The following is a 22,065-nucleotide window of genomic DNA, read 5'->3' on the forward strand; positions in this document are numbered from 1 at the left end:
GGGCGTCTAATCACATCTATTTTTGTGGCACTGTGGGTGACAAACAAACAGATCTTGGGGGAACTGATCAATTGTTACAGCTGCATTTCATCAATGACACCCAAACAGACTCTTAACGGAACAGTGTCTTTTGTCAGGGTTTAATGAGTCCCTCCACACTCAACAGACCTCATTCAGTAAACATGTATCACAAATATTGGCAGGCAAGAACTCAGAGGCAGTTGACACATGATAATAATATACATTTAAATAATACAAAATATACATTCATTCATACCTCCACACATGCACACTGAACTCACACATGCAACCTTACGCAGCGTTCTCAGAAAGACAGACTGACTGAAGACAGGAGAAGTCAGAGCTACCGTGTGAGAGTCTTGTTAAAGCAAGTCTTCCTGAAAAAGCCTCATTTGCAAGATAAACATTATATTTTTTGAATATGGGAAGAGATTCAGTTTGGGGGGGGAATCTGACTCTCGGAAAGTGGGAACGGCAGATGGGAAAAGATGGATAAACATCAAGCAACATTACATAATGGAATGACGACTGGCACAGAGGCAAATGGCTCTGGCTAAATTAAGAAGTACTCTTTCAGTTGGGAATACAAAAAAACTCCACGCAGGAGATATCGGCATGCATAGTGAGTCTCTCATTCCTGGCAGCTGGTTGTCTGTATGGTTGGAGAGGGTCGATAATATGGAGAAGGCTTATGTTTCAGGAGTCAAGTGCATAATTGGTAAAAAGAAGCTGTAGAGTTTTTTTGTTCTGTTATGTGGATCTAAAATCTAAATTCCTTACCCCAAAAATACCATCTCCTGACATTTTTAAAAACATTTCAATAATAAGAATTCACTAATTGTATGGTACATACACACAACATACTATAGCTGTTCACCTCAGTGTGGGAGTCCTCTAAAAATCTCACATAAACAGAAGGAAATGTATGTTGCGAATGTCTGGTCTTCTTATTAATGACTACACACAACACTGGGAAGTTAGCGCAGCAGTAAACAGTACAAATGGGCTGATATGTAAATGTGACTCTGGAAAACAAACCTGTTATTGATTAGCACTACAGAACTGGAAAAACAATCTGCAGTCAACCTGTAATTTCAGAAAATGACTGCACTGGGTCTTCAGTGTTGAGATTAAAATTTCACTCTACTTCTATCTCTGGTGAGCTCTCCAACAAAGGAGATTCAAGATGGAATATTTAATCTAATATACTTTTAGCACCCACTAAAAGGCCTCAGAGGAAGCCCAGTTTTTTGGAAACTATGGAACTGTACAGTCTGAAGAAAAAAAAAACACACCCCCGAGAACAACTTAAATACACATTATATACATTTCACATTTACAACATAAATCTCATGAGCCCACAAAGACTTTTTTCACAAAAGATTTTGTTCGTGGCTGTGTCTTTCACATTCCAACTTTGCAGTAACACTTTTGGCCTGAGTTTTTAATTAGTCTTTCTGTCATTGTTCACAGTGAAAAGCAACAGCCCCAGTGTGCTGTTCAGGGGAACAGCTGACGGGTAAAAGTAGAACTAAATGTGCTATGGTCATTGGTCCATGAGAAAACAGTGATACTGTCGCACATCAACACACAGACACTCACACACACATTGTCTGCTGTAAACTCACATACACTCATTCTCTCAAACTGTCCTTTGACAAGAGAACTTTCCTCTGGCTACCACAGATGGGTCTCTCGGATCTCAGAGATGATGTTATTGGCTTTTTTCAGCGCCTGAAAAAGAAAAAAGCAGTAGAGAGGCTGGATAAATTACTGGCTGTAAAATGAAAGAAAAAAAAGAGAAATTACTTGTTGTTTGTGACGTTCAGAACCTATTCAGAGAACAAACGCGTCATCCAATTTTACCTCAAGCATCTGAGCAACCTCAGTCCGCTGCTGTGCCGTGTCCTGTGACTCAATGAGCAACTCCTGCAGCAGAGGCTGTTTGTAAAGCTGACCGACCAGCTCGCTCTGCAGATGCTCTTTCACATAGTTCACCAGAAAATGCATCACTGTCTTGGGCACACTGCAGACACACAGTCCCAAGAAAGTTTCTAAAGTTAGAAAATCATTATCAATGGCAACAACTCAGCTTCACAACAGACACCAGGGAATGAGCGTGCCCTCAGCTCCTCTGGATTTGTTCCAGTCAAACCTGTCTTGGATGCTTTTGCGGACAATGAGGAAGTAGCACTTGATGAGACGCTGGATGACCTCACAGTCCCTCTGCTCCCTTGCACTCAGCTTGCGGGATACAGGTACCGCCTAGCAGAGAGGGGCAAAGTAAAGCGTTGATAGCCGGCAATAAATTAACTCCTAAGTGTTTAGTTCTACTACTAATCCCACCACTCACTGTGTCAAGGAGGTTAATGGCCTGGCCCTTGCTGGGGCTGCCAAAGCCTGTGGCTGGGGCTTTTTCTTCCGCAACCTTCTCATTCTTCCAGCGTTTTCCTCCATCAAGGGCTTCTGCCTATGAGTAAAAAATTTGTGGATGTCAGAGGGTGAAAGCAATTTTGGCTGAGCTTGGAATTCCACTAAAAACTTTGAGAGGGACTATAATGTTTAGATGTGGAACATAACGGTTAAGGCTTTACAAAACACTGCTTCTGTTGTTTACCTGCACAGAGTAAATGACAAATCTCAGTATTTGCTGTAAGGTGCAAACAACTACCTGCTGACTGTTGACAGATGCTGAGACCTGCGCTGCATCTGTGAAGTCTGGATGTTTTGTGTTGATGTAAGCAAGCTCTATTGCTACTAAATTGTGTACCTAAAAGGAAAAACACAGAAATAAATACCCCAGACAGTTAAAACCTCTTGGCTGTAGGCTATAATAATGAATATGAAAGATCATCTCAGCTGAGCTGCGGATTACCATTTCATTAGTAATCGGCAAGCGCTTCCTCAACAATCCAGTCACTACTTCCACAATCGAATCGTGCAGTTTGGGAAATCGTAGAAGCTCCTTAAAAACAAAAAAACATACATTCTTAAAATGGTGCTGTCATAAATAATGAAGCACTGTTTTACAAAATCAGTAAAATGTAAAGTGCTTCACCATCTCCTGGCTAACCTGAGTGCTGAAGGAGGAGCAGTGCTGGATGATCCTCTGCAGCTCCTCGTGAACGAGCTCCACACAGCGCATACTGGGCTCCTCTAGGCGCTTAATTTGCCGCTTCACCAGCAGCTCAAAGGATACCTCGGGCACAAATAGTGCTGGCCGTGGACCCTGCAGGCCAAATCACACACACAAACATAAACACTCACACACCAGCTCTGGTATTTACCCGCTACTCTTGCAAATGAGAGGAATTACTATTTAATAAACCACACAAGCAGAGGTGAAGATGAGCTTACTGTAGCATTGCGGATGGCAGTGAGGATATCGAGATCAGTCAGTCCTCCCAGGGGATCGATGGACTGCAAAGTGCGGCCAAAGGTCTCATGGAATATGTAACAGATCCGAGCACCTCCACAGCTGCAGAAGAGATGTGTTCAGCTGTGACACCAATGCTGTTTCTTAGTGCTGTGTATCAGCAATGGTAATTGTGCTAAGATTAAATGCAGTCAACCAAAAAAGGTCAATATCTGCTCCTCACATATTTACATGAATTAATCGCATAGTGATAAGAGAGCTGTGGAGATGAAAGTGGCAACAGAAGGTGCTGATACCACTTCAATTTACACTTACATTACCCTAAGGACATTACCCTCACGACACTGTGCACCAATATAAGTAAAATGCTGAGTTATGCAACAGCTACTGAATGAGTTATAGGAACAACCTAAGAAAGTTAGAAACAATTTACTAAAACATGAAACAAAGGTTGCTTTCATCATTAAAATGCGTATTACAATATAAAGGCTTCAATAGCGAAATCAGACTCACAGCTCTGATGTCTGTATGTGCCTGGCTGTGCCCTCGATGGTGTTGCAATAATCACTGGCAAACTTGGTGACAATCTGCAGCAGAGTGGCGCTGTGGTCCTCTACAGGCTGACCGTAGCTGTTGAGCCGTGCCTGGTACTGAGAACTCAGAACAGTCACTCGGGTTTTGAGGTCTGGCAGGCAGTCTCGGATGTGGTGCATGAGCAGTCTGCTGAGAGTTTTGGCCAGATAGCGTGAGCCAGCGCGGGACACAAGAGAGGGGTAGTGGCGCTGCAGGAAGGCCTGTTCATCCCTCATCGAGTCCTCCAGGCTCTTTTGGGTATTGATGTCATGTTGGCTCCTGGAAAGAACAAGAATGAATGAGAGATAATTAAGATGAAAAGGACAACAAGACACCACTTTAATATACAGCTGAAAACATTACGTCTCTTAAATGTAATGAAAGCAGACCGGGTTTAGATCACCAAAAGTAAGAAGATAATCATTTCAAACCTGTTAACCACCCCGATAATCCCGAGCCTGACTGGAATGACTCGACCCAGAAGGACCTCCAGTGCATCAGTCCCTGCATCCATCAGGTCCAGCTTACTGATCACCAGTAGTGTTCGACGACCTGACAGACACACAAACAAAGCATTCGCAGATCATTTAGTCATATCTCATCCTGGCAAAGGCAGAAGGAAATGGTACAGTAGGACATAATAAAAAACAAGCCAGTGACATGACCCTGATGGACAGGATTTAAAGCCAGCAGGGCAACATTTAGCCATAGATACAAATATCCTAATATGCAACACACATTTCTAGGTCATACTGGCAACATCCCAGCCAATTATTACAGGAACACTATCATTATCGATTCAGCTATTTTTCAGAATGCATCATGACAGCACCATTAATTTTGCAAGCAACCATTAACTATTGAGATGCTGTAAACTGTAAAGACTAACAGCCTCAATAGCCTGAAATGACTTGAGTATAATTATAATACATTCTCCCTGCACATTAAATAATTTAAAATGCATTTCTACTTGAAGCCTGTTATGTAATAAACACAGAGAGACAGGAAAAAAAATTAGGATGAAATCTGAGGAGAACAAGTGCCTGTATACAAAATGTCCTACCATCTGGATCAACTTCACGAGCCAATTTCAGTGCATCAGAGGTGGCCAAGTCAGAGTTGGCAGGGGACACTGCAAGGATGAGGGAGTTTGGATTGGAGATGAAGGACAAGATCATCTCTTGCACTTGAGCCTCAATGTCCTCTGGCTGGTCTCCAACAGGAACCTGAGGCAACAACAATGAAGTTACAGTGTTACAGAGACCACAGCACAGATGCCGCGCTGCTGTGGATCTGTGATGATTACAGATATGCAATTCAATCGGCATTAATGACAGTTTTGTGTCACTGTGTTGCACAAATGACAGCCTTGTCAAGTGACTCGGTTTACCTTAGTAATTCCGGGTAAGTCAACTAGTGTGAGATTAAGGACTTTGGGGGAGAAAATCTTCAAATATATTGGCTCAGGACTAATTCCCTGGAAGATATAGAAGTAAGAAAGACAAAAAAACATGAGTTCAGTGTAAACATGTAAATTTAAGGCATCACTAAGTTTACATCAAACCTTTTCTCACCTTATTGTCCCCTGAGCTGCGTTCAGTCTCTGCTTCAATTTCCTGACGAATTTCCTGAAAATCTGCGAAGATCTGTCAAAAACGTGAGAGTATGAAGCATCACCTAAACACAGTAACATAACGCAGGTCATTTGAATCTGTAAAATATATATATGTACCTGGTTCTTGCAGTGCAGGAATGTTCCCCATTCTTCAGCTTTGACGCCTGAATGAAACAAGAGTGAGTGCAAGCTATTCCACAGAGAATTCGGATAAAATTAAGATCTGGGACACAACGTGAATTTACTAATGTATAATGCAGGACACATGAAGATGAGAAAGAACAAAAAACTGTCTGTTAGAGTTCACGAAAGAAACGATGAGGCTAAAACTGAGATTAGTCCATGCAGAGCAAATATAAAGAGACCTGGGTAGCTGTTTTGGGCATTTTGTTTTACCCCATTTCCTGAAAAAAGTAATGAAGAAGAAGAAGAGGAAGAAAGACTATATGTTAGCAAAGCAAGAACAATGGACTACAAAGTATAGTAGTTCAAAACAGTTGGTGAAAGGGTTATGTCTATGTGCTAAAGCAAATAAACTACTTCAAAGAGTCACCATGCCTCGACAGAAATAACAAATCCTGTGCCTTTCTTTAAATCTGCAGACACTTCCTATAACCTAACTTCCAAAACTTAATTGTGTTTAAAAGAATGTTTACTTCAGCTTCACTCTGAAACACAAAAACAATAACAGATTCATATTTGGCTACCATTCTCAGTTTTCAGCCTCTCCTGCGGTGGGGCAACATTAACCAGCTGCAACACCAGGGGTCGTCTTGTGACTATTCCTGATCCCCGAGGCAAGAAATCCCGTCCAACCAGGCTCTCCAGCACAGAGCTCTTTCCACTGCTCTGTTTGTGGCACACAATAAGAGCAATTCAACTCTGACACAGTCATCTGCAAAGTATATCTCAAGTAGGAGCATGCCCTTCAGAATATTTTAATTTTTGATCTTATGAAATCATAATTAGAAACACAACGTTTAATGCCAGAGATCTGACAGCTTCAGTTGCAGCAAGCAGTGATATTGAGGTGCAGTTAAACTATCGATAACATTGAGGTCATTGTTATTATTTTTTAACTGAGCTTTTTTTCCGAACTGACCTGAGATCCAACCACGACTATCTGAGGTAGTTGTACGATCTCTGCGCCCACAGTGAGAAAGACTTCCTGCAGCCGGTTGATGGTGGGAATCAGAGTCTCCATCCTTCCAATAGACTGTTCACTCTTACTAAAAGGGGAAAACAAAGCAAGCATGAATTAACAGCGAGAAAGCACAGCAATTCGTGTGACTGAGGTGACTCCAAAGATCTAACACTTTCTAAGTAGAGATACTGTTCCCAGAAGTCCAATTAGACTGAAGCTGGCTGACTCCTGCTCTCTTCACCAATGGAAAAGTGGTCCTGATGAGAGGGGAGTAACGCCCCAGCACCAGTTAGACCAACACCGAGCCGATTCATCCCAGATCATACACTAGCTTAAAGAAGGATTCTAAGATGAAACATGGCTATTAGTTATCAGTAACAACACTCACATCAGGTATCATTTAAATGCTAATAAACTCTAGCAGCAGAGGCCGAGAGTCGATAATATCTGCTAACGCTAGCTTGCTAAAGCTAATTGGTACAGGCAGGAAGTGAGAGTGCTAGCTTTGTGCTAACGCTAGCTTTGCCGCTAGCAAAACAGATGCTCAATTCTTACCTTATCGATGTTCAACAAAAACCGCTTCTTATCCGACTTGTATGTCCTTCATTCTTTGTAGAAAAGCGTCAAAAACACGGCATTTTACACGAACTATTATCGAAAATTAGCGGCACAAGCTACAGACCTTCGTCCTCCACATAGGCGTGCATTGTATTACTCTCCCTCAATCTGATTGGTCATAACATGACTCATGAGCTCTTCTGTTACCTGATTGGCTCACACGAAACAGTCCAGCGTTTTGGCCCGCCTTCCGATTGCCCTCCTCCAAATGAAACATCTTTTCGTTTTCCCTTTCTAACCACATTTTTAGTTAAAAAACAAAACAAAACAAAAGCTAAATAGCATCACTGACAACCCTCATCACTTTTGAGACTTCTTATCATAAAATAAAATATCACTCAGCACAAGAGGAAAGATTTTTTTTTCTGTGTTTTAATGTCTGTATATATAAACATGGTATTTACAAATCATACAATGGCCATCAGTAAGTAACGGGATAAAACATGTATTACCTTCTCACATTTGGTTAACAGAAAACACCCTGTCACCATTCAACACATATTACTAATAAATACCCTCCAGTAGAAGTTAGTGTCCCCTGGGATTCGTAGCAGCCAGAGATCATGTGAAAACAACAGCATAAATGGATTCCTTTGTATTCATATTATGTGATCAGGTCTTGAGTCATTACTTCATCATCAATAACAAGGGCCAGTTAAAAGTGGCCATGTTTTCTTATCCAAGTCCTTTGTACGTGGATAAGAAAGCCCTATTGCGGAGTAATCAACAGTCAGTGTAATCCAGCTTCATTCGGCCACTCATTAGGTACACACCAGGGGCTCTTTGCAAGAAAACTGATATTGCATTTTCCATGGCCTCACACTCTAAACACTGTATGCATCTCCAAGCACTGAGCGCTTCAAAAAACAATCAGAAAAAGCAGTTTCAAGCAGGCATTCTTAGTCCATGTATGAAGTGTCCATGCCCTCGCCCTCTGGGTGAAGAAGTCTTCCCGCCAAACGTTCAATGTCATCAAGGCTCAGCTGTCGAAGCGAACGTTCATAGTCCTGGAAGAATAACAAATTGCAAAACAGCAGATTAAATTATCTGACTAAATTTATTTCAAGCATGTTATATGTGAAAAGAAATTGTTCTATTTTTAATGAGGCATTAAGGACGGGATTAACGACTTCATACAAGTAGTTTAAGTGTATGTCAATGCAGATCTGAAGCTAAACCACAAAACATCACATATTTGCAGTTGAAAAGCCTACAAAAGATAAGTTTGACCTCATAGAGTCTGTGATAGTTTACTAATTTAGTAGCTGGATCACTCAGCTTGTGTCTCTGTCTCTCTCAAATAAGAAGGTCTTAGTCTCACAGTCCAAAATTAATGGTGCATTACCAGAGACCCTAACCAATTTGGCAAATCAAAGATTTCCAAGTTTATCATGAAGAAGTTGTTATGACACCAGCAAATTACATCAGTGGTAAGTTGGGAAAATCTCAAGATAACTGCAGCAGCTGTATGAGCTGTGAGGTTTCACTTCAATACGTGATGAAAAGATAAAAAGCATTTGCACATTTGTTAATGTTGGCTGCTGGCTTTCCATATTGTTGTTCTTCTGATCTAGCTCAAGTGACATATTCCATTGCTCTATAGGCCATCCCTTGATTGTAATTATCTGATAAAAATGAAATTATCACACAGTAATTACCAATTTCACGACTTTACAAGCCTTGCCTGAATACTATTAAATTACCATCAAAATGGACTGTCAGATATGCAGAGCCTCAAATGATAACTTCCTCTGGGTTCGCAACTGTCTCGGCTGTGACTGGATGAGACACCGAAATGTTTGGGGGTTAATAGCCTAATATAATGTACAATTACTAAAATGGGAACAAAAGAACAGCATTTATAGTAAAAGGACAAGCGGTAAAAGATGATGGACCCATTAAACACTCTATCGACAACTCTGAACTCTGAGTTTATAATTCTGAGACGAGAAATTCAAACGTTTTTGTCCAGAAGGGCCGATCAGACTTAGAACTCTAAGTTCGCGTGCACGTGTGTGATTAGTAGAGCTCAAATACTACAAATTCACCACAGCACTATCAAGACTATCAATTTTAATCCACTGCAGACAAAACGGTGTCAGCCTGCATAGGAATGGAGAAAATGGTAAATAAGTTAACAATTATAGATTTTATTCAGCATTTTTCAGACATTATTTAGCAGAACTGAAATTCTTAAATAGATGAAGAAGTGCCGCAATGCTACTGTATGCTACATTACAATTTTAAACTATTTATCCAGCTGTAACCTGATTGCAGCAAAGTGTTGGTAACAACAGAAAAAGAAATCAAATGGATGTGAAGTAGTGTTTTACAGACTTGTTTGTGATAATCCTATTCAGTAATAATGATTTTAGTGATAAAAATGCATCTAGGTTAAAACAGAATTTACATTTATGATGTCTACTCTTGTTGAAATGCATTTAATTAGTATATTTAAACATGCTGTAAATGAAATTTTCGTAACTGAAATGCTGTCAAAGTGAATTGGGACTGTATGCAGGCTTAATTCAAAAAATTCACGCTACAAGCCAAAACTTTAAGGTACATTATTCCATTTTTAAAATATTATTGCAGCTCCACTGCAATCATCATCACTCAGCTATATTCACATAATCTCAAATGTAATAACTATGAAAGGAATGATCCATCAGTCCTGCCAGTTAGAATATCGAAAACTATTATTCACAGATTTATGTGCCTAAAGCCTTTTTAAACAGCCGATACTACAGTCATGTACACCAAGTGTTTCAGTACCAACTGACAATATCAAAGTTGTCTTAATGTCCTCAGAATCACAATGCCATAAAGAAGCACTTCATTTGAGCTGACAATTACTCTGCAGGGCATCATATTTGATGACCAAATGATCATAACTGTGGTAACATCAGTAAAGACAAGTCTTAACAAACTAAAACTATTCAGCAGGGATTTTGATCTCCTCCCAGCGTAAACTTGATTTGGGCTTTGATATGGATTGTGTGGATGAAGAAACTAAACTGAGTCAGATAGTTCCCTCAGGCTCACCAGAAGAGGAAGAGGCCAAGACAACTCAGATATTGTTTTAAAAAAAAAAAAAAAAAAAAAAACTTGCCAAGGAGGTGGTTAGCTTCACAGATTAAGTTAATGCAGAAACTCATCGAGAGTTTAAGCTGTGTCTCTTTCTGGAACAAGACAGACTTATTGTCTCTCAAATCAGGTTTAACACACTCAAGAGTTACTACGGAAAACCCACTTTCTGGAATTCATGCAAGCAAACATTTAGCTTTTCCAAGACGCAAAAGATGTCACATTTACATACCTTAATAAGCTGTTCGTGGACTTTAGCTGCATCTGCTGGACTGAAGTGTCTGGCAAGTATAGTGGACACAGTCTGCCACACTGCTCCCTGTGTGCTGCTGCTGCTGCCGGCAGCCATCCCTGAAGCTCCAGTCCTCTCTCCCACAGGACGGATTACCAGATTCAATTTCGCCTCTGGCCCAATGGAGTAATCACTCAGTCTGTGTTCATCTGAGAAAGTCAATATAATTCACCATAATTAAAAATATAAACATTTGAAGCATGTAGAAGATAAGTGGTGGATCTAACAATTACAGCTATGATATAACGTGATCAAACACTTGACTACTGGAAAATGTACCTGCAAGCGCTTTCCCTTTGTAGAGTAACCGCTGCTGGTTTGCTGGTATATTAAGACGTTCAGACACGAGCTCCTTTACTGTGGAGACCTTTTCATCTTCAGTCACCTGGAAGATTAACAACACAAGAATGTAATCACTCTCATCATCGAAATACACAGCACAAAGGTGTGAGAAGACTGTAAACAATCTCAATTCTTGGTCTCTTTGATAACCATTTTCTCTAAAGCTCAAACAGTGAGTGTTTAGTAACTTAAAAGTGCTAATATTTTCTGAAAAGTGCTGTAAATGTAGTCGGTTTTGGGCAGTTACAGTGTAGGTGGGCACTATTTTATTTTTAGAGCAGAGTTTGGAAAGGAATCTTTTAAATCTAAAAGCAGAGTCAAGAGTCATGTCTCTGCTGAATACAAAATTTAGTGTGGTTTGAATGCCTCCTCATCTGATACACATACTGATTGCTTAAAAACTGCCTGTGTTGAAGAATACAGGCAGCATTATCAAGTATATAATTAACCCTAAATTAACCTTAGACCAATTAAGCAGCATACCCATTACACTAACAAAACAACAGTGTTGCCTACACACATACTACACTGATAAATTTTCCTTTATTCAGCAGGCTGCGCTGTAGATGTTTTGACATGTATGTGGCCCGGTAGACTCCCAGTCTGTGCCTCAAATGTTATCACTGTAAAACGCAAGAGGTACAAACTGGGGCTAAGACTAGTACACAGGAAGCAAATTACGTCACAAAGTGATGACAACAGCGCAAGCAACTTCTTCTTGGGTAACACTGTACTGACCTAATCGCGACATTTTCCTAAGATACTGATTTATTGACGTATCACCCAAGAGACTTCCCTTTTCTAAAAGAACAACCAAATAAGGACTTGAGAGCTCCAGACAGCTGCTGAGTTTCAAAGTGGCAAGTTAGAGGAGAGAATTTAAAGGAGAAAGTCTGATAACGTTACATCTGAATGCAAATAGTTAGACCTTTTTGGATATTTCTTTACTCCTATTCACAACAGAGAGCACTGAACAACATTTTTTTAGCTATGTTTATTATGTTTATTACAGCACAAAGCCACTTCCAATATTGTTTTACATGCAGTTGTGTATAATTCCTCCATAATACGTGTTCCATCTTAATGAGTACTCTGTCCTGTCAAAGTACTTGTCTTGTACTGGTCTTGGAATGAATATAGTTTTAGTTCACTAGGTACCTTGCACGTAGAATTGGAACAACAACAAAGTTAACTTGAGAAATGTAAGATTTACAGTTAGCTTGAAATGACGCGGCTAGCATGCTAGCTACAGTAACGTCAATTCAAAACGGAGAAATTCTCCGTCTGTACAACTGACCCATTTAAGCTACACTCTGTGGTGTTTGACAACTCATTTTCACACCCAAGAATCATACGTACGGTTGTTTCCCCTACAGGTAGCTCAGCATGTGACATGGCAACCGCTACCGGCTGAGCTGCAGGCTAACGCTAACTTAGCATAGTGGAGATCACAATTGGCAGTTAGCTCGGCGGTGCTTCGCTCACCTGGACGCTGCACTCTTTTCCTTGAAGCGGTTTCACGGTTAGAATCATTTTGGAATAAAACACAACCACACTACGTTTAAAGGTAGAGTGACAATATCTACCCAAAGCAACGCTACTTTGTTAGCGGAAAGCACAGTGGTTCTTCTCTCGTTAGCAGCCCATCTTCTTCTGCGGCAGCTGCGCACTGCTCTCAGTTCACTCTGCCGCCCCTCCCTGACCGGAGAGTGGTACTGCAGCTAAGGGCAGCACAAAGCAGAAAGGCAAATTATTTTGTCTGTCCTACTTGGAATGGCCCCAGCGTAATTAAATATTAAAAGGCAAAAAGAGAGAGGCAATAGTAGTATTATTATTACAAATTCTAGGTTGAATTTTGATTTTCTCTGGGATTACACAGGCTACCGATTTAAAAATAAATTACTAAGATTGGCTTTGCTTGTGTGATGTTGAGCAAATATGTGGGCCTTGTGTCTTCATTTTCCATTCATTATTTACTATCATCATTAAGTTCAGTCAGTGTGACTTTCACCACAACTGCCTTTAAAACATTTAAATTTTATAGCCATTATAACTGATGTCCTCATATATTTGCACGGACAATGTAGCTGTTAATGGACTTAAGAAATCTAAAAAAATATTAAAGAAAATATATTGATAGAAAATAAAGAAATCGTAAATTATCCTCATTGAGAATTCCGGGAATCCTTGAATTTGTTATGTATCTTTGTATAGGGTTGTAACTTGAGTTCTAAATGAGGCAGGTTAACCTCTATAATTATTAACACTGTAAGATTTAGACAGAATATTCCAATTATTTAGGTTACTCTCCATGATTGAAAACACTGTAGGGTCTTAGCCTTAATATAATTATAATCAAGTATTATATAATTATAATATAATCAGGTAAAGTTGTATTCTATCTTATTTCATTTTTGTAGGGGCTTAACCCTAAATGTTTAAATTACTCAGGCGATTTCACACCATAAATAACACTGGAGGGTCTTAACCTCAATATTAAAACGTGTTATATCAATTCATAACCCCAGTCTTACTTTTCTAACCTACTAGAAAGCACTTTAAATGTGCAATATAAATAAAGCTGACATGACTTGAATTACATTAAATACATCTCACAGCAGTAACAGTGAGTGCTAAGGTCACTGAAAATTAACCGTCTCTACAAAAATCTCCAATTTAGGCTACAAACTATTACCACCAGGAGAGCCAGTCTCCTGTGTGCAGTAACAGAGAGGATGAATCCACCTGTGATCGATGCGCACAGCCAGCCTTTAATCTCGTTCACATGTTCATTCGGGAGTAAAATGATTAATGTTCAGTGCTCAGTATGCCGGATGCCCACTTATCCCCCGGAGGAACTCAGAAAATACCCCAAGGACCCTGTGACCCAGTTGGGATCCAGTCCATGCATTTCTCATTACGCTCTCCCGGTTTGGTCTCCTCTGTGTCGGTCATGTGATTGCCTGCTGCCGGTGCCCAGCCCTGTCCAGCCCCGAGCGACAGAGGAGCGTCCTCCAGTTGGGCAGCCACAGAGAAGAGCTGCACCTGTCGGATGGAGCGACTGTTGCCAAACCAGGACACACTTATCCAGGACGAGTAAGTGAGACAGACTCCCACCACGCCTGCGTGTGGTAAGTGATCTTTGTGCGTGGTGTGAAATCCCGCCCGGCGTTATAATTATTACCATCATTTGCTTTTTTGTCTTCAGTACACAGCATCATCTATGGTGACAAGCAGTCTAATAGAGACACAGCATCCTTCAGCTGCAAAGGCTTTTATCACTGCGTAGGACATGAGACACGCCTGAGGAAATATCTATTTTATTTCAAATTTTGTTTCTGTTGGGACTTTTGTGTGGGACTGAGTTTAGAAAATTGTTTGTATAATCACAGCACTTCTGCTTTCTGCTCCTGTATTTTCTCGCAGCTTTGTTAGGTGTCCTTGGTTTATTTTTTTAATTAAGATGTTTAAGAAAAAAAGACAAATAGAGAAATAAACAGACTAATGCACATCTACTGAATGTTAGCCCATGGAAAGCAAATAATAGGAGCCACTTCAAGCTCATAGATAGATTTATAGTCTTATTTTTTTATTACATGAAAAACTGTCATTGAACTAGAGTTAATATGCTTTAATTCAGCCTGTTGACAATGATGATCTATCTATCTATCTATCTATCTATCTATCTATCTATCTATCTATCTATCTATCTATCTATCTATCTATCTATCTATCTATCTATCTATCTATCTATCTATCTATCTATCTATCTATCTATCTATCTATCTATCGCTGCATATCAAGCAATTATGCAATATATATTGAGGATGATGATGTTGTTTGCCTGTTTGTGTTGTTAATATAATTAATACTGATATAAGTAATCATAGGAAGACATGCAGAGATGCCAAGCTGGGAAATGAGCCTTAATGCAATTCAAATTCAGATAGAAATCGTCCATTCAGTGTAGTTGCACTCATTCTGTATGTTTGTGTGCGCGTAGAAGGAGATACATCTGACTGTTCTGTCACCTGCAGGTAATGGGTACACTTAGGGACCTCCAATTTGCCCTGCAATTGAAGATTGAAGAGCTTCGCCAGCGGGACACACTGATAGATGAGTTAGAGTTGGAGTTGGACACAAAGGATGAACTGATTCGGAGACTGCAGGAGGAACTGGATCGCTACCGAACCACCGTCTCCCTCCCAGGACCATCTGCAGCTGGTGCAGGTGGGCGGCAGACACATTTGTCGTATTTTAAAGCACCCTGACTTAAACTTGTGACCTTTTTTCCCTGCAGCTTGCTCAGCTGTGACTGAGGATGACCAGACAGTGAAAAGGACGACGGTCATCTCTGAACCCTTCAGTCTGGACCCCGTGACTCTCGCCATGGTTTCACAAAGAAGCTGTGACAAAAGCCAGGAGTAAGAGCACACAGTGTTCCCTTGGTTTCCACCTGCTTTAACTGAAAAAACTAACTGACCCTCGAATGTTTCAGATTGCCCGTCTGCTTTCCACATGATTCATAATCAACACATATTTATAACACTATAGCCTGTGACACTGCTTTCAAGGTGTTTAATAAGTTGTCCTTTAATGTTACATCAGTGTCCTACCTTCACAGGTCTCAGAGGCTGATTCAGGCAGCATTTCTGAAAAGTGACTTGTTGAAGAACCTTGATGAAGGAGAAATCAGAGCGATCATAGCCTGTATGTACCGCAGCACCATCAATCAAGGCTGCTACGTCGTTCAGGAGGGGACCGTCGGGGCTCAGGCTTATGTTTTAGAAGGTAAATCATTTTCTTGTAACAACTGCTGACATTAATCATCCTTGAGAGAATTTATTCATATTTCCGCACGATGACAGGTGCTTAAGAGCAGCCTGGTGAAATGACTTGTTTTATCATATCTTTATTTTTCAATTTCTCTGCTGCTGCCTTCCAATTTGATGCGATAATCTGCTCTTGAGCACCATAATGTGATAATTGCAAGGTTGAGCAAGAAAAGAGGAGCCACTTGGGGGAATGACAAGTGACCTAGATTGATGTTTTGTGTTGAAATGTCAACTCGAACCTGTAGAAATGGGAGAAAAGAGGTTCCTCGTTGCCCTGGTTGCAGAGTTCATCAGTGCTCAATTGTCCTGAAGAATCTTGGCTGCATTTGTAATGTGGCAGCTAATGGAGAGTGGCTGCTCTCTGTTCTCTTTGTGAGCGACGAGATGATTGCAAATCCGTTGTTTGTGCAGTACACCTCAGACAGTCTGAGGTTCTTGACAGCCTCTTTACATTATCTGACACAAAAACAAATGCATATCACTCCTCTATGTATTATGTCCATGCCGTATTTCTTCACTGAAAGTATGTTTATTAACAGAAGGGAGGCTGGATATGACAAAAGACGGACTGAAGCTGCTCACAGTTGAGCCAGAAGACATGTTCGGAGAGCTGGCACTCCTCTACAGTTGCACCCACACCTACTCTGTCTCAGGTATCATTGCATTGTGTTGGCCTCTTGGTTTCATAATTGCATGCAGATATCACTGGAGCACTTGTGGAGTTTCTTGTGTGATTGATTTGGTGGGGATATAAATAATTCTTGTTTAGGAGAATATCACAAGCAGGCGGATTCCTGGCAGTGGTCTTAGACAGAACACGGCTGTTGAATTCAAAATCAGAGACATTTTGAGATCTTAGAAAACACTGCAGCTTCAAATGGTTTTTCTCAGAGATGTGGGGAATTTAAAACATTTTTCCACTATTACTGCGTAACCCAGGTGCCTGAGTGGCATGTCTCCTCCCTGCGATCCAAGAAATATTATCTGAAATTTCGCAAACATTTACGAATAACATTTTGTGAAAGCATCTGAATTCAGCGACCGACCTGTCACATACACATTTGTAGCATAAACATTTACCTTAGATGACAGAAAATGTGCTATAATGTCAGTCTAGCATCTGATCCCAGAGTCCCGTGGGGAAACATCCTCAGCCATCGCCACGTGCATCTGACCTGGCTTCACAAATAAATAGGATGTGGAAATAGCTAGGATTAGTTTAAATTGAAAAAGCAGGCTATTTGCCATGTTTGGTCAGTAAGCATCCCATTCCCTTTTTATCCTGCTATCTTTATCTTCCCACCAGTCAGCCTTTCCAATTTACTGTTCTATACTATTTGTGTGCTCTCCAGTAACAATGCTCAGCTCTTGCTGGCAGACTGCTGTCCTTTGTTCCATGTCCATTTCTGTCAGCCCTTCCTTTGGATCTGCTAGGGCCCACTGCGTTTATCTCTTTCCTGACCTGAAATTACTTTTTTTTTTCCCCCCCGTGTGGCCATCTGAGACCATCAATAAGGCCTTTGCTTGTATGGTCTCTTTCAATGTGACAGTTACAAAGGAGCAGTTGAAAAAGGGGCGTCATCACCAGGTGCTGAAGTTCAGCGTGAAAAAGGATATAGAGAAAATGTCAGAAAATGTCTTCCTTTGAGACCAGTGTTTTACTTTTCAGAAGTATCTAGTGCAGCAGACAGAAATAAAAGCCAGACTGCATATCATATGGCGTTGCAGTGGAAACCTGTGGAGTTTATCCAAATAGTGGAAGTGAGATATCAGGGCTGCACCATATTATCAGATGTTGGGTCTAATTAGACTGTCTAGACGGACATTTACTTGCATTTGCAGGAAGCTTCTGTGAATCAATCAATATGGGTCATTATTAATTTACAACAAACTCTTTCAAGCTCTATTATAAAGAAAAAGGGTAATGTGGCCAAGGAAATTAGATTAGATTTCTATTAAATGTCCTCGCTAAAAAAAACAAGCCCCCACATTTCTATTTATCCTACAAGGTAAACATTTCCAATTCAATTTCGCCTACTTACCCTTTGAGCTGTAGCCGATTTTGAGTTGCAGGTCCACATCTATCCCAGAAAACATGTCTGAGAGAGTATTTTTGAAATTCTTGAAAGCGTTTCCACTTGAGCTCCAGTGTCACTGACATAACCTTTATCGTTTCCTCCGCCTCTGTCTTTTGATCCGCAGCACAAACGGACAGCAAGCTGTGGGTTATTGACCGCAAGAGCTACCAGACCGTACTTATGCAATGTGGCCTCAACCGTCTTTCTCATTCAGTGGAGTTGCTTAGCAGGTGAACAGCACACTGATACACTTGATTTGCCACAGAGCGGGCAGTGAAAGCTGCTTTGTATTCTAGGAATATCACATGGGTCATTTGTTTGTCAGTCACCATAATGCTGCGTTTAGGCCTCTAGCTCTGAGCACAATATCAACATGATGTTTTGAATATGCTCACGCACCCACAAACTGTGGAAAATTTCTTTTCAAACCGGCAGTTGTGGATATCTGAGTCTGTCTTCTTTGTACCTGTGTGCAGCCTTCCCTTCCTGCAGTCGTTGCCAGAGGATGTCATCATGAGAATGTCTGATCTCATGGAGGAGGTACAGATTAACACGAAGCACAATATTGTATAACCATCTCTCAGCCTTCAAACAGAATCCAGCCAGTGGATTATATATGCAGACGGAGCGATATTTTCTACATTTTCTATTTTCACGCTTCTTCATGTGGCATCTGTGCACCAAAAACAGGTGCAACAAAAGATTTATAATGACTTTTTCTTTGTTTCCAAAGCTGATTATTGTCATTCAATCTTTACATTCTCTTCTTAAATTATTTTCCAACGTTTGCTTCACCATCTGTCATCTGTCTTCCACAGATGCATTACTCTAACGGTGACTACATCATTCGACAGGGGGCCACAGGAGACACGTTTTATGTCATTAACAAAGGCCAGGTAAAGTTTTATGCTCTCTGCCTGCTGCACGGATGAAATGAGGCTTTCAGTGAAAAAGGTTTAGACTGTGGAGGACAAAATGTCACAGCGGCTTTAGAAATGACTTTATGATGATGATAATTAACTTTCTTGCATTGCTCGTCATCATTACCTCCTTTTCATTTCCTCTGTCTTTTGGATTTTTCCAGGTGAAAGTGACAGAAAAGAGGTGTGGTCAGGAGGAGCAGATCATCCTGTCTAAGCTCTCTGAGAGGCAGTGGTTTGGAGAAAAAGCTCTTTGGGGGTACAAAGGAAATAATACACCTTTAGAGGATGCTGTAGAGGAAATTATGCACATTGTTGAGCAGCTTTTATGAAAACAGCACTTGACAAATGCCATTAAAAGTTGTAATATGCCTCAGGATGATTGTCAATATTGTATGCGTTGACAATCATAATTTTTACATGAAGCTCTCCTGACTGTGTGCAGAGAGGACATTCGGACTGTGAACGTGATAGCCACTGGGGATGTTACATGTCTGGTAATAGACAGAGAGTAAGTGAAGGTTTTGCGAATTGAAAATGTGACTGATTCTGTCGCAATACTTTCCTCCAATGTGGTCATAAATTGACATGCTTCTCCAGAAATCTGGTGACTTTTCACTTTATTCTGTGCTTCAGGAGCTTCAAAGACATAATCGACGGGTTGGTGTTTGACTGCCGCCAAGAGGTTCAGCAAGACACTGAATCCAAAGTCGAGTGAGGAGCATCAAAACAAAGTTTCTGTTTGCAGCTATAGAAAAACAACCAAATACCAGCTCATCCGTGTATTTTTCTTGAGTGCAGATCAGATTTGGATCCTGTCCTCCTGCCATCTTCCACCTTAAGAGATTTTCAGATTATTTGCACTTTGGGAGTTGGGGAGTTTGGTCACGTAGACCTGGTAAGAGTTGATTGTAAGGAAGCTCACAAACAATGACACAAGCTGCTGCTTCATTTAGATTCCATGTTTCTGTAATGTAACATATTGATTTGTTGCCTTGTCAGGTGCAACTAAGGAGCAACACCAAGTGTCTTTTTGCCATGAAGGTCCTTCGGAAGAAGCTGATCCTCAACAATGGTCAGCAAGAGCACATCCTGAGAGAAGGTCGCATCCTAATGGAGGTCAATTGTCCCTTCATAGTCAGGTGTTTGTCCTTCAGCAGTCTTCTACTTAGGATTGTCTTGGTGATGTATGTCAATGATGGAAAAATCTAACACTTTTATTTTTATCGATCGCAGGCTACATAAAACCTTTAGAGATGCTGAGAATGTATATGTTTTGACAGAAGCTTGTCTTGGTGGGGATTTATCTAGTCTACTCAAAGAAAAGTAAGTGTGCAAATTGATGTCGAAGGCATATTTTTTTTCATCATACTGAGAAAATGTCGCTGTTTCTAGCCATGCTTTAAACACAGTGACATTCAAAGAACAGGGTCTGATGTGTCTACAACGTTTTCTGTGCTGTTAGGCTTCAATCAGCGCTTCTCCATTATGTTGCAGAGGGTTTCTGAACGAATGCAGCACGAGGTTTTACACAGCTTGTGTTGTTGAGGCCTTGACCTTTCTTCACCATCAAGGTGTCGTCTACAGAGACGTCAAGCCTGAAAATGTCATTCTAGATGAGCATGGTTACGCCAAACTGGTAGCATAACTGCTTACAAGCTCAAGTCTACATTTTATCCAGTAAATTTTGCAAGAGGTGACTGTAAATGAGCTGATGTCTGCCTGTTGTTAGATCGGCTCCAGGTGTCTGAAGAGGGTCGAGGTGGGGAAGAAAGCCTGGACGTTCTGCGGTACGCTAGGCTACATGCCCCCTGAGATCATCTTGAACAAAGGCCACAGTATTTCTGCAGACTTCTGGTCACTGGGTGTTTTTGTGTTTGAACTTCTGAGTGGTGGGTAAGTGCTGCCGCTTTTAAAGCTCCTTTCTCCTGCTGTAGATAGAATTTATCTTGATGGGCTCCTATCTTCCTCTCCAGGCTCCCATTCAGCGACTCTGATCCGATGAAGATTCTCACTGCGAGCATCTGTGGCATCGATCAGATCGACTTCCCAAAAACTATCAGCAAAAGTGCCTCCAGTCTCATAAAGAAACTGTGCAGGTGCAAATATAATCCACTTAACACACTGGAACACAATGTGACAGTTTTATTCTTTAGTGCTTTTTCACACATAAAAACATCCGCCTACCTTTCGTGGATATCGTTTCATTTTTTCCTTCTTCCAGCCTCGCCAGAAATAGCAGATAAGATGAAATTAGGAAACAACACAGGTGCATTGGCCACTAGCTGAGCTGTATTGCCACCTCTTGAAGGAGAGAATCTGATTATTAATTCATAGCTTATTTATTGGTGTGTTCCTTTTCACTTTCCATCACCAAGGAGCAATCCCTCAGAGAGACTGGGCAGCCAGAGAAATGGGGCCAAGGACATTCAGAAGCACAAGTAAGATGATTTATCACACCAAAGAAATATTGTAGGTTCAGACCTCATATTCAGGTTTTACAGGTTACAATATTGTCTTTCTTCAGGTGGTTTGAAGGTTTCAACTGGGATGGACTTTGTAAAAGAACGTTAAATCCTCCAGTTATCCCCAAAGTAAGACGTGTTCAGTTTGGCTGCTGTTTTTAATAACTCCTGTTGCAATGAGCAGATCTGCTTTACATGTTGGACTACTTTTTTCTTTTTATTCCTGTGTTTCAGGTTAAGCATCCTCTGGAAAGCAGCACATGTGCTCTTTACCCCGAGGACTCAGTGGAGCTGTACACAAACTGGGACAAATTCTGATGAACTTCCGTGAACTGGAAAAAAATTTAAAAAACGACAACACTTCATCGCTTTCAGGACTTCTTCGTGAATGACTCACTGCCCTCAGTCTTACTGCCATCGAGAATTAATTATATTCTCCGACAAATAATATTTTCCACTGTATCAGTAACTCCAGATGTTGTTTGATAAATGAACCATGCTGCCTACTGTGTTAACCTAAGACTTTTTTTGTTTGTTTTTTGTTTTATGTGTAATCTTTATAGCTTTACGAACACAAGATAAGAGTCGTGTGGTATCACTGCAGCAGAATGTAACTCAGTAAACAAATAAAGGCTGCATCACACCATCTCTGTGAGTTTCCTTTTAAATCTGCTTTCTCTCTTTTGTGGTGCTGTGCAA

At 40.7% G+C, this 22,065-nt stretch overlaps 3 protein-coding genes across 4 annotated transcripts; 1 reads left to right on the top strand and 2 right to left on the bottom strand.

Annotated features, from left to right (window-relative positions):
- Positions 1 to 124: 124 nt before the first annotated feature.
- On the bottom strand, positions 125 to 7,440 carry si:dkey-32e23.4 (dynamin-1-like protein). 2 transcript variants are annotated; one of them, XM_023285561.3, is made up of 18 exons: positions 7,285 to 7,440; positions 6,688 to 6,814; positions 6,293 to 6,434; positions 5,951 to 5,989; positions 5,703 to 5,749; positions 5,545 to 5,616; positions 5,361 to 5,447; positions 5,034 to 5,196; positions 4,402 to 4,522; positions 3,911 to 4,249; positions 3,379 to 3,499; positions 3,095 to 3,250; positions 2,897 to 2,986; positions 2,693 to 2,791; positions 2,375 to 2,491; positions 2,177 to 2,286; positions 1,888 to 2,047; positions 125 to 1,755 (listed from the first exon to the last, which is right to left on the bottom strand). In XM_023285561.3, the coding sequence occupies exons 2-18, from the start codon at positions 6,787 to 6,789 to the stop codon at positions 1,699 to 1,701; spliced, it is 2,022 nt and encodes a 673-aa protein (XP_023141329.1). In that variant the 5' UTR covers positions 6,790 to 6,814; positions 7,285 to 7,440; the 3' UTR covers positions 125 to 1,698. The 2 variants fall into 2 exon arrangements, with proteins under 2 accessions (XP_023141329.1, XP_023141330.1); XM_023285562.3 differs by lacking the exon at positions 5,951 to 5,989.
- A 259-nt stretch (positions 7,441 to 7,699) lies between these two features.
- On the bottom strand, positions 7,700 to 12,734 carry ubl4a (ubiquitin like 4A). The gene is made up of 4 exons (XM_023285563.3): positions 12,554 to 12,734; positions 11,006 to 11,111; positions 10,667 to 10,875; positions 7,700 to 8,354 (listed from the first exon to the last, which is right to left on the bottom strand). The coding sequence occupies exons 1-4, from the start codon at positions 12,599 to 12,601 to the stop codon at positions 8,247 to 8,249; spliced, it is 471 nt and encodes a 156-aa protein (XP_023141331.1). The 5' UTR covers positions 12,602 to 12,734; the 3' UTR covers positions 7,700 to 8,246.
- A 1,141-nt stretch (positions 12,735 to 13,875) lies between these two features.
- On the top strand, positions 13,876 to 22,012 carry prkg1l (protein kinase cGMP-dependent 1, like). The gene is made up of 20 exons (XM_023285576.3): positions 13,876 to 14,199; positions 15,106 to 15,298; positions 15,369 to 15,492; positions 15,693 to 15,859; positions 16,443 to 16,556; positions 18,106 to 18,211; positions 18,458 to 18,521; positions 18,800 to 18,877; positions 19,066 to 19,160; positions 19,347 to 19,412; positions 19,538 to 19,615; positions 19,703 to 19,799; positions 19,904 to 20,043; positions 20,138 to 20,227; positions 20,399 to 20,540; positions 20,634 to 20,797; positions 20,878 to 21,000; positions 21,280 to 21,342; positions 21,429 to 21,495; positions 21,601 to 22,012. The coding sequence occupies exons 2-20, from the start codon at positions 15,109 to 15,111 to the stop codon at positions 21,682 to 21,684; spliced, it is 2,052 nt and encodes a 683-aa protein (XP_023141344.2). The 5' UTR covers positions 13,876 to 14,199; positions 15,106 to 15,108; the 3' UTR covers positions 21,685 to 22,012.
- Positions 22,013 to 22,065: the final 53 nt, after the last annotated feature.

The sequence above is a fragment of the Amphiprion ocellaris genome, chromosome 6 (assembly GCF_022539595.1).
Source record: "Amphiprion ocellaris isolate individual 3 ecotype Okinawa chromosome 6, ASM2253959v1, whole genome shotgun sequence".
Classification (NCBI taxonomy): domain Eukaryota; kingdom Metazoa; phylum Chordata; class Actinopteri; family Pomacentridae; genus Amphiprion; species Amphiprion ocellaris.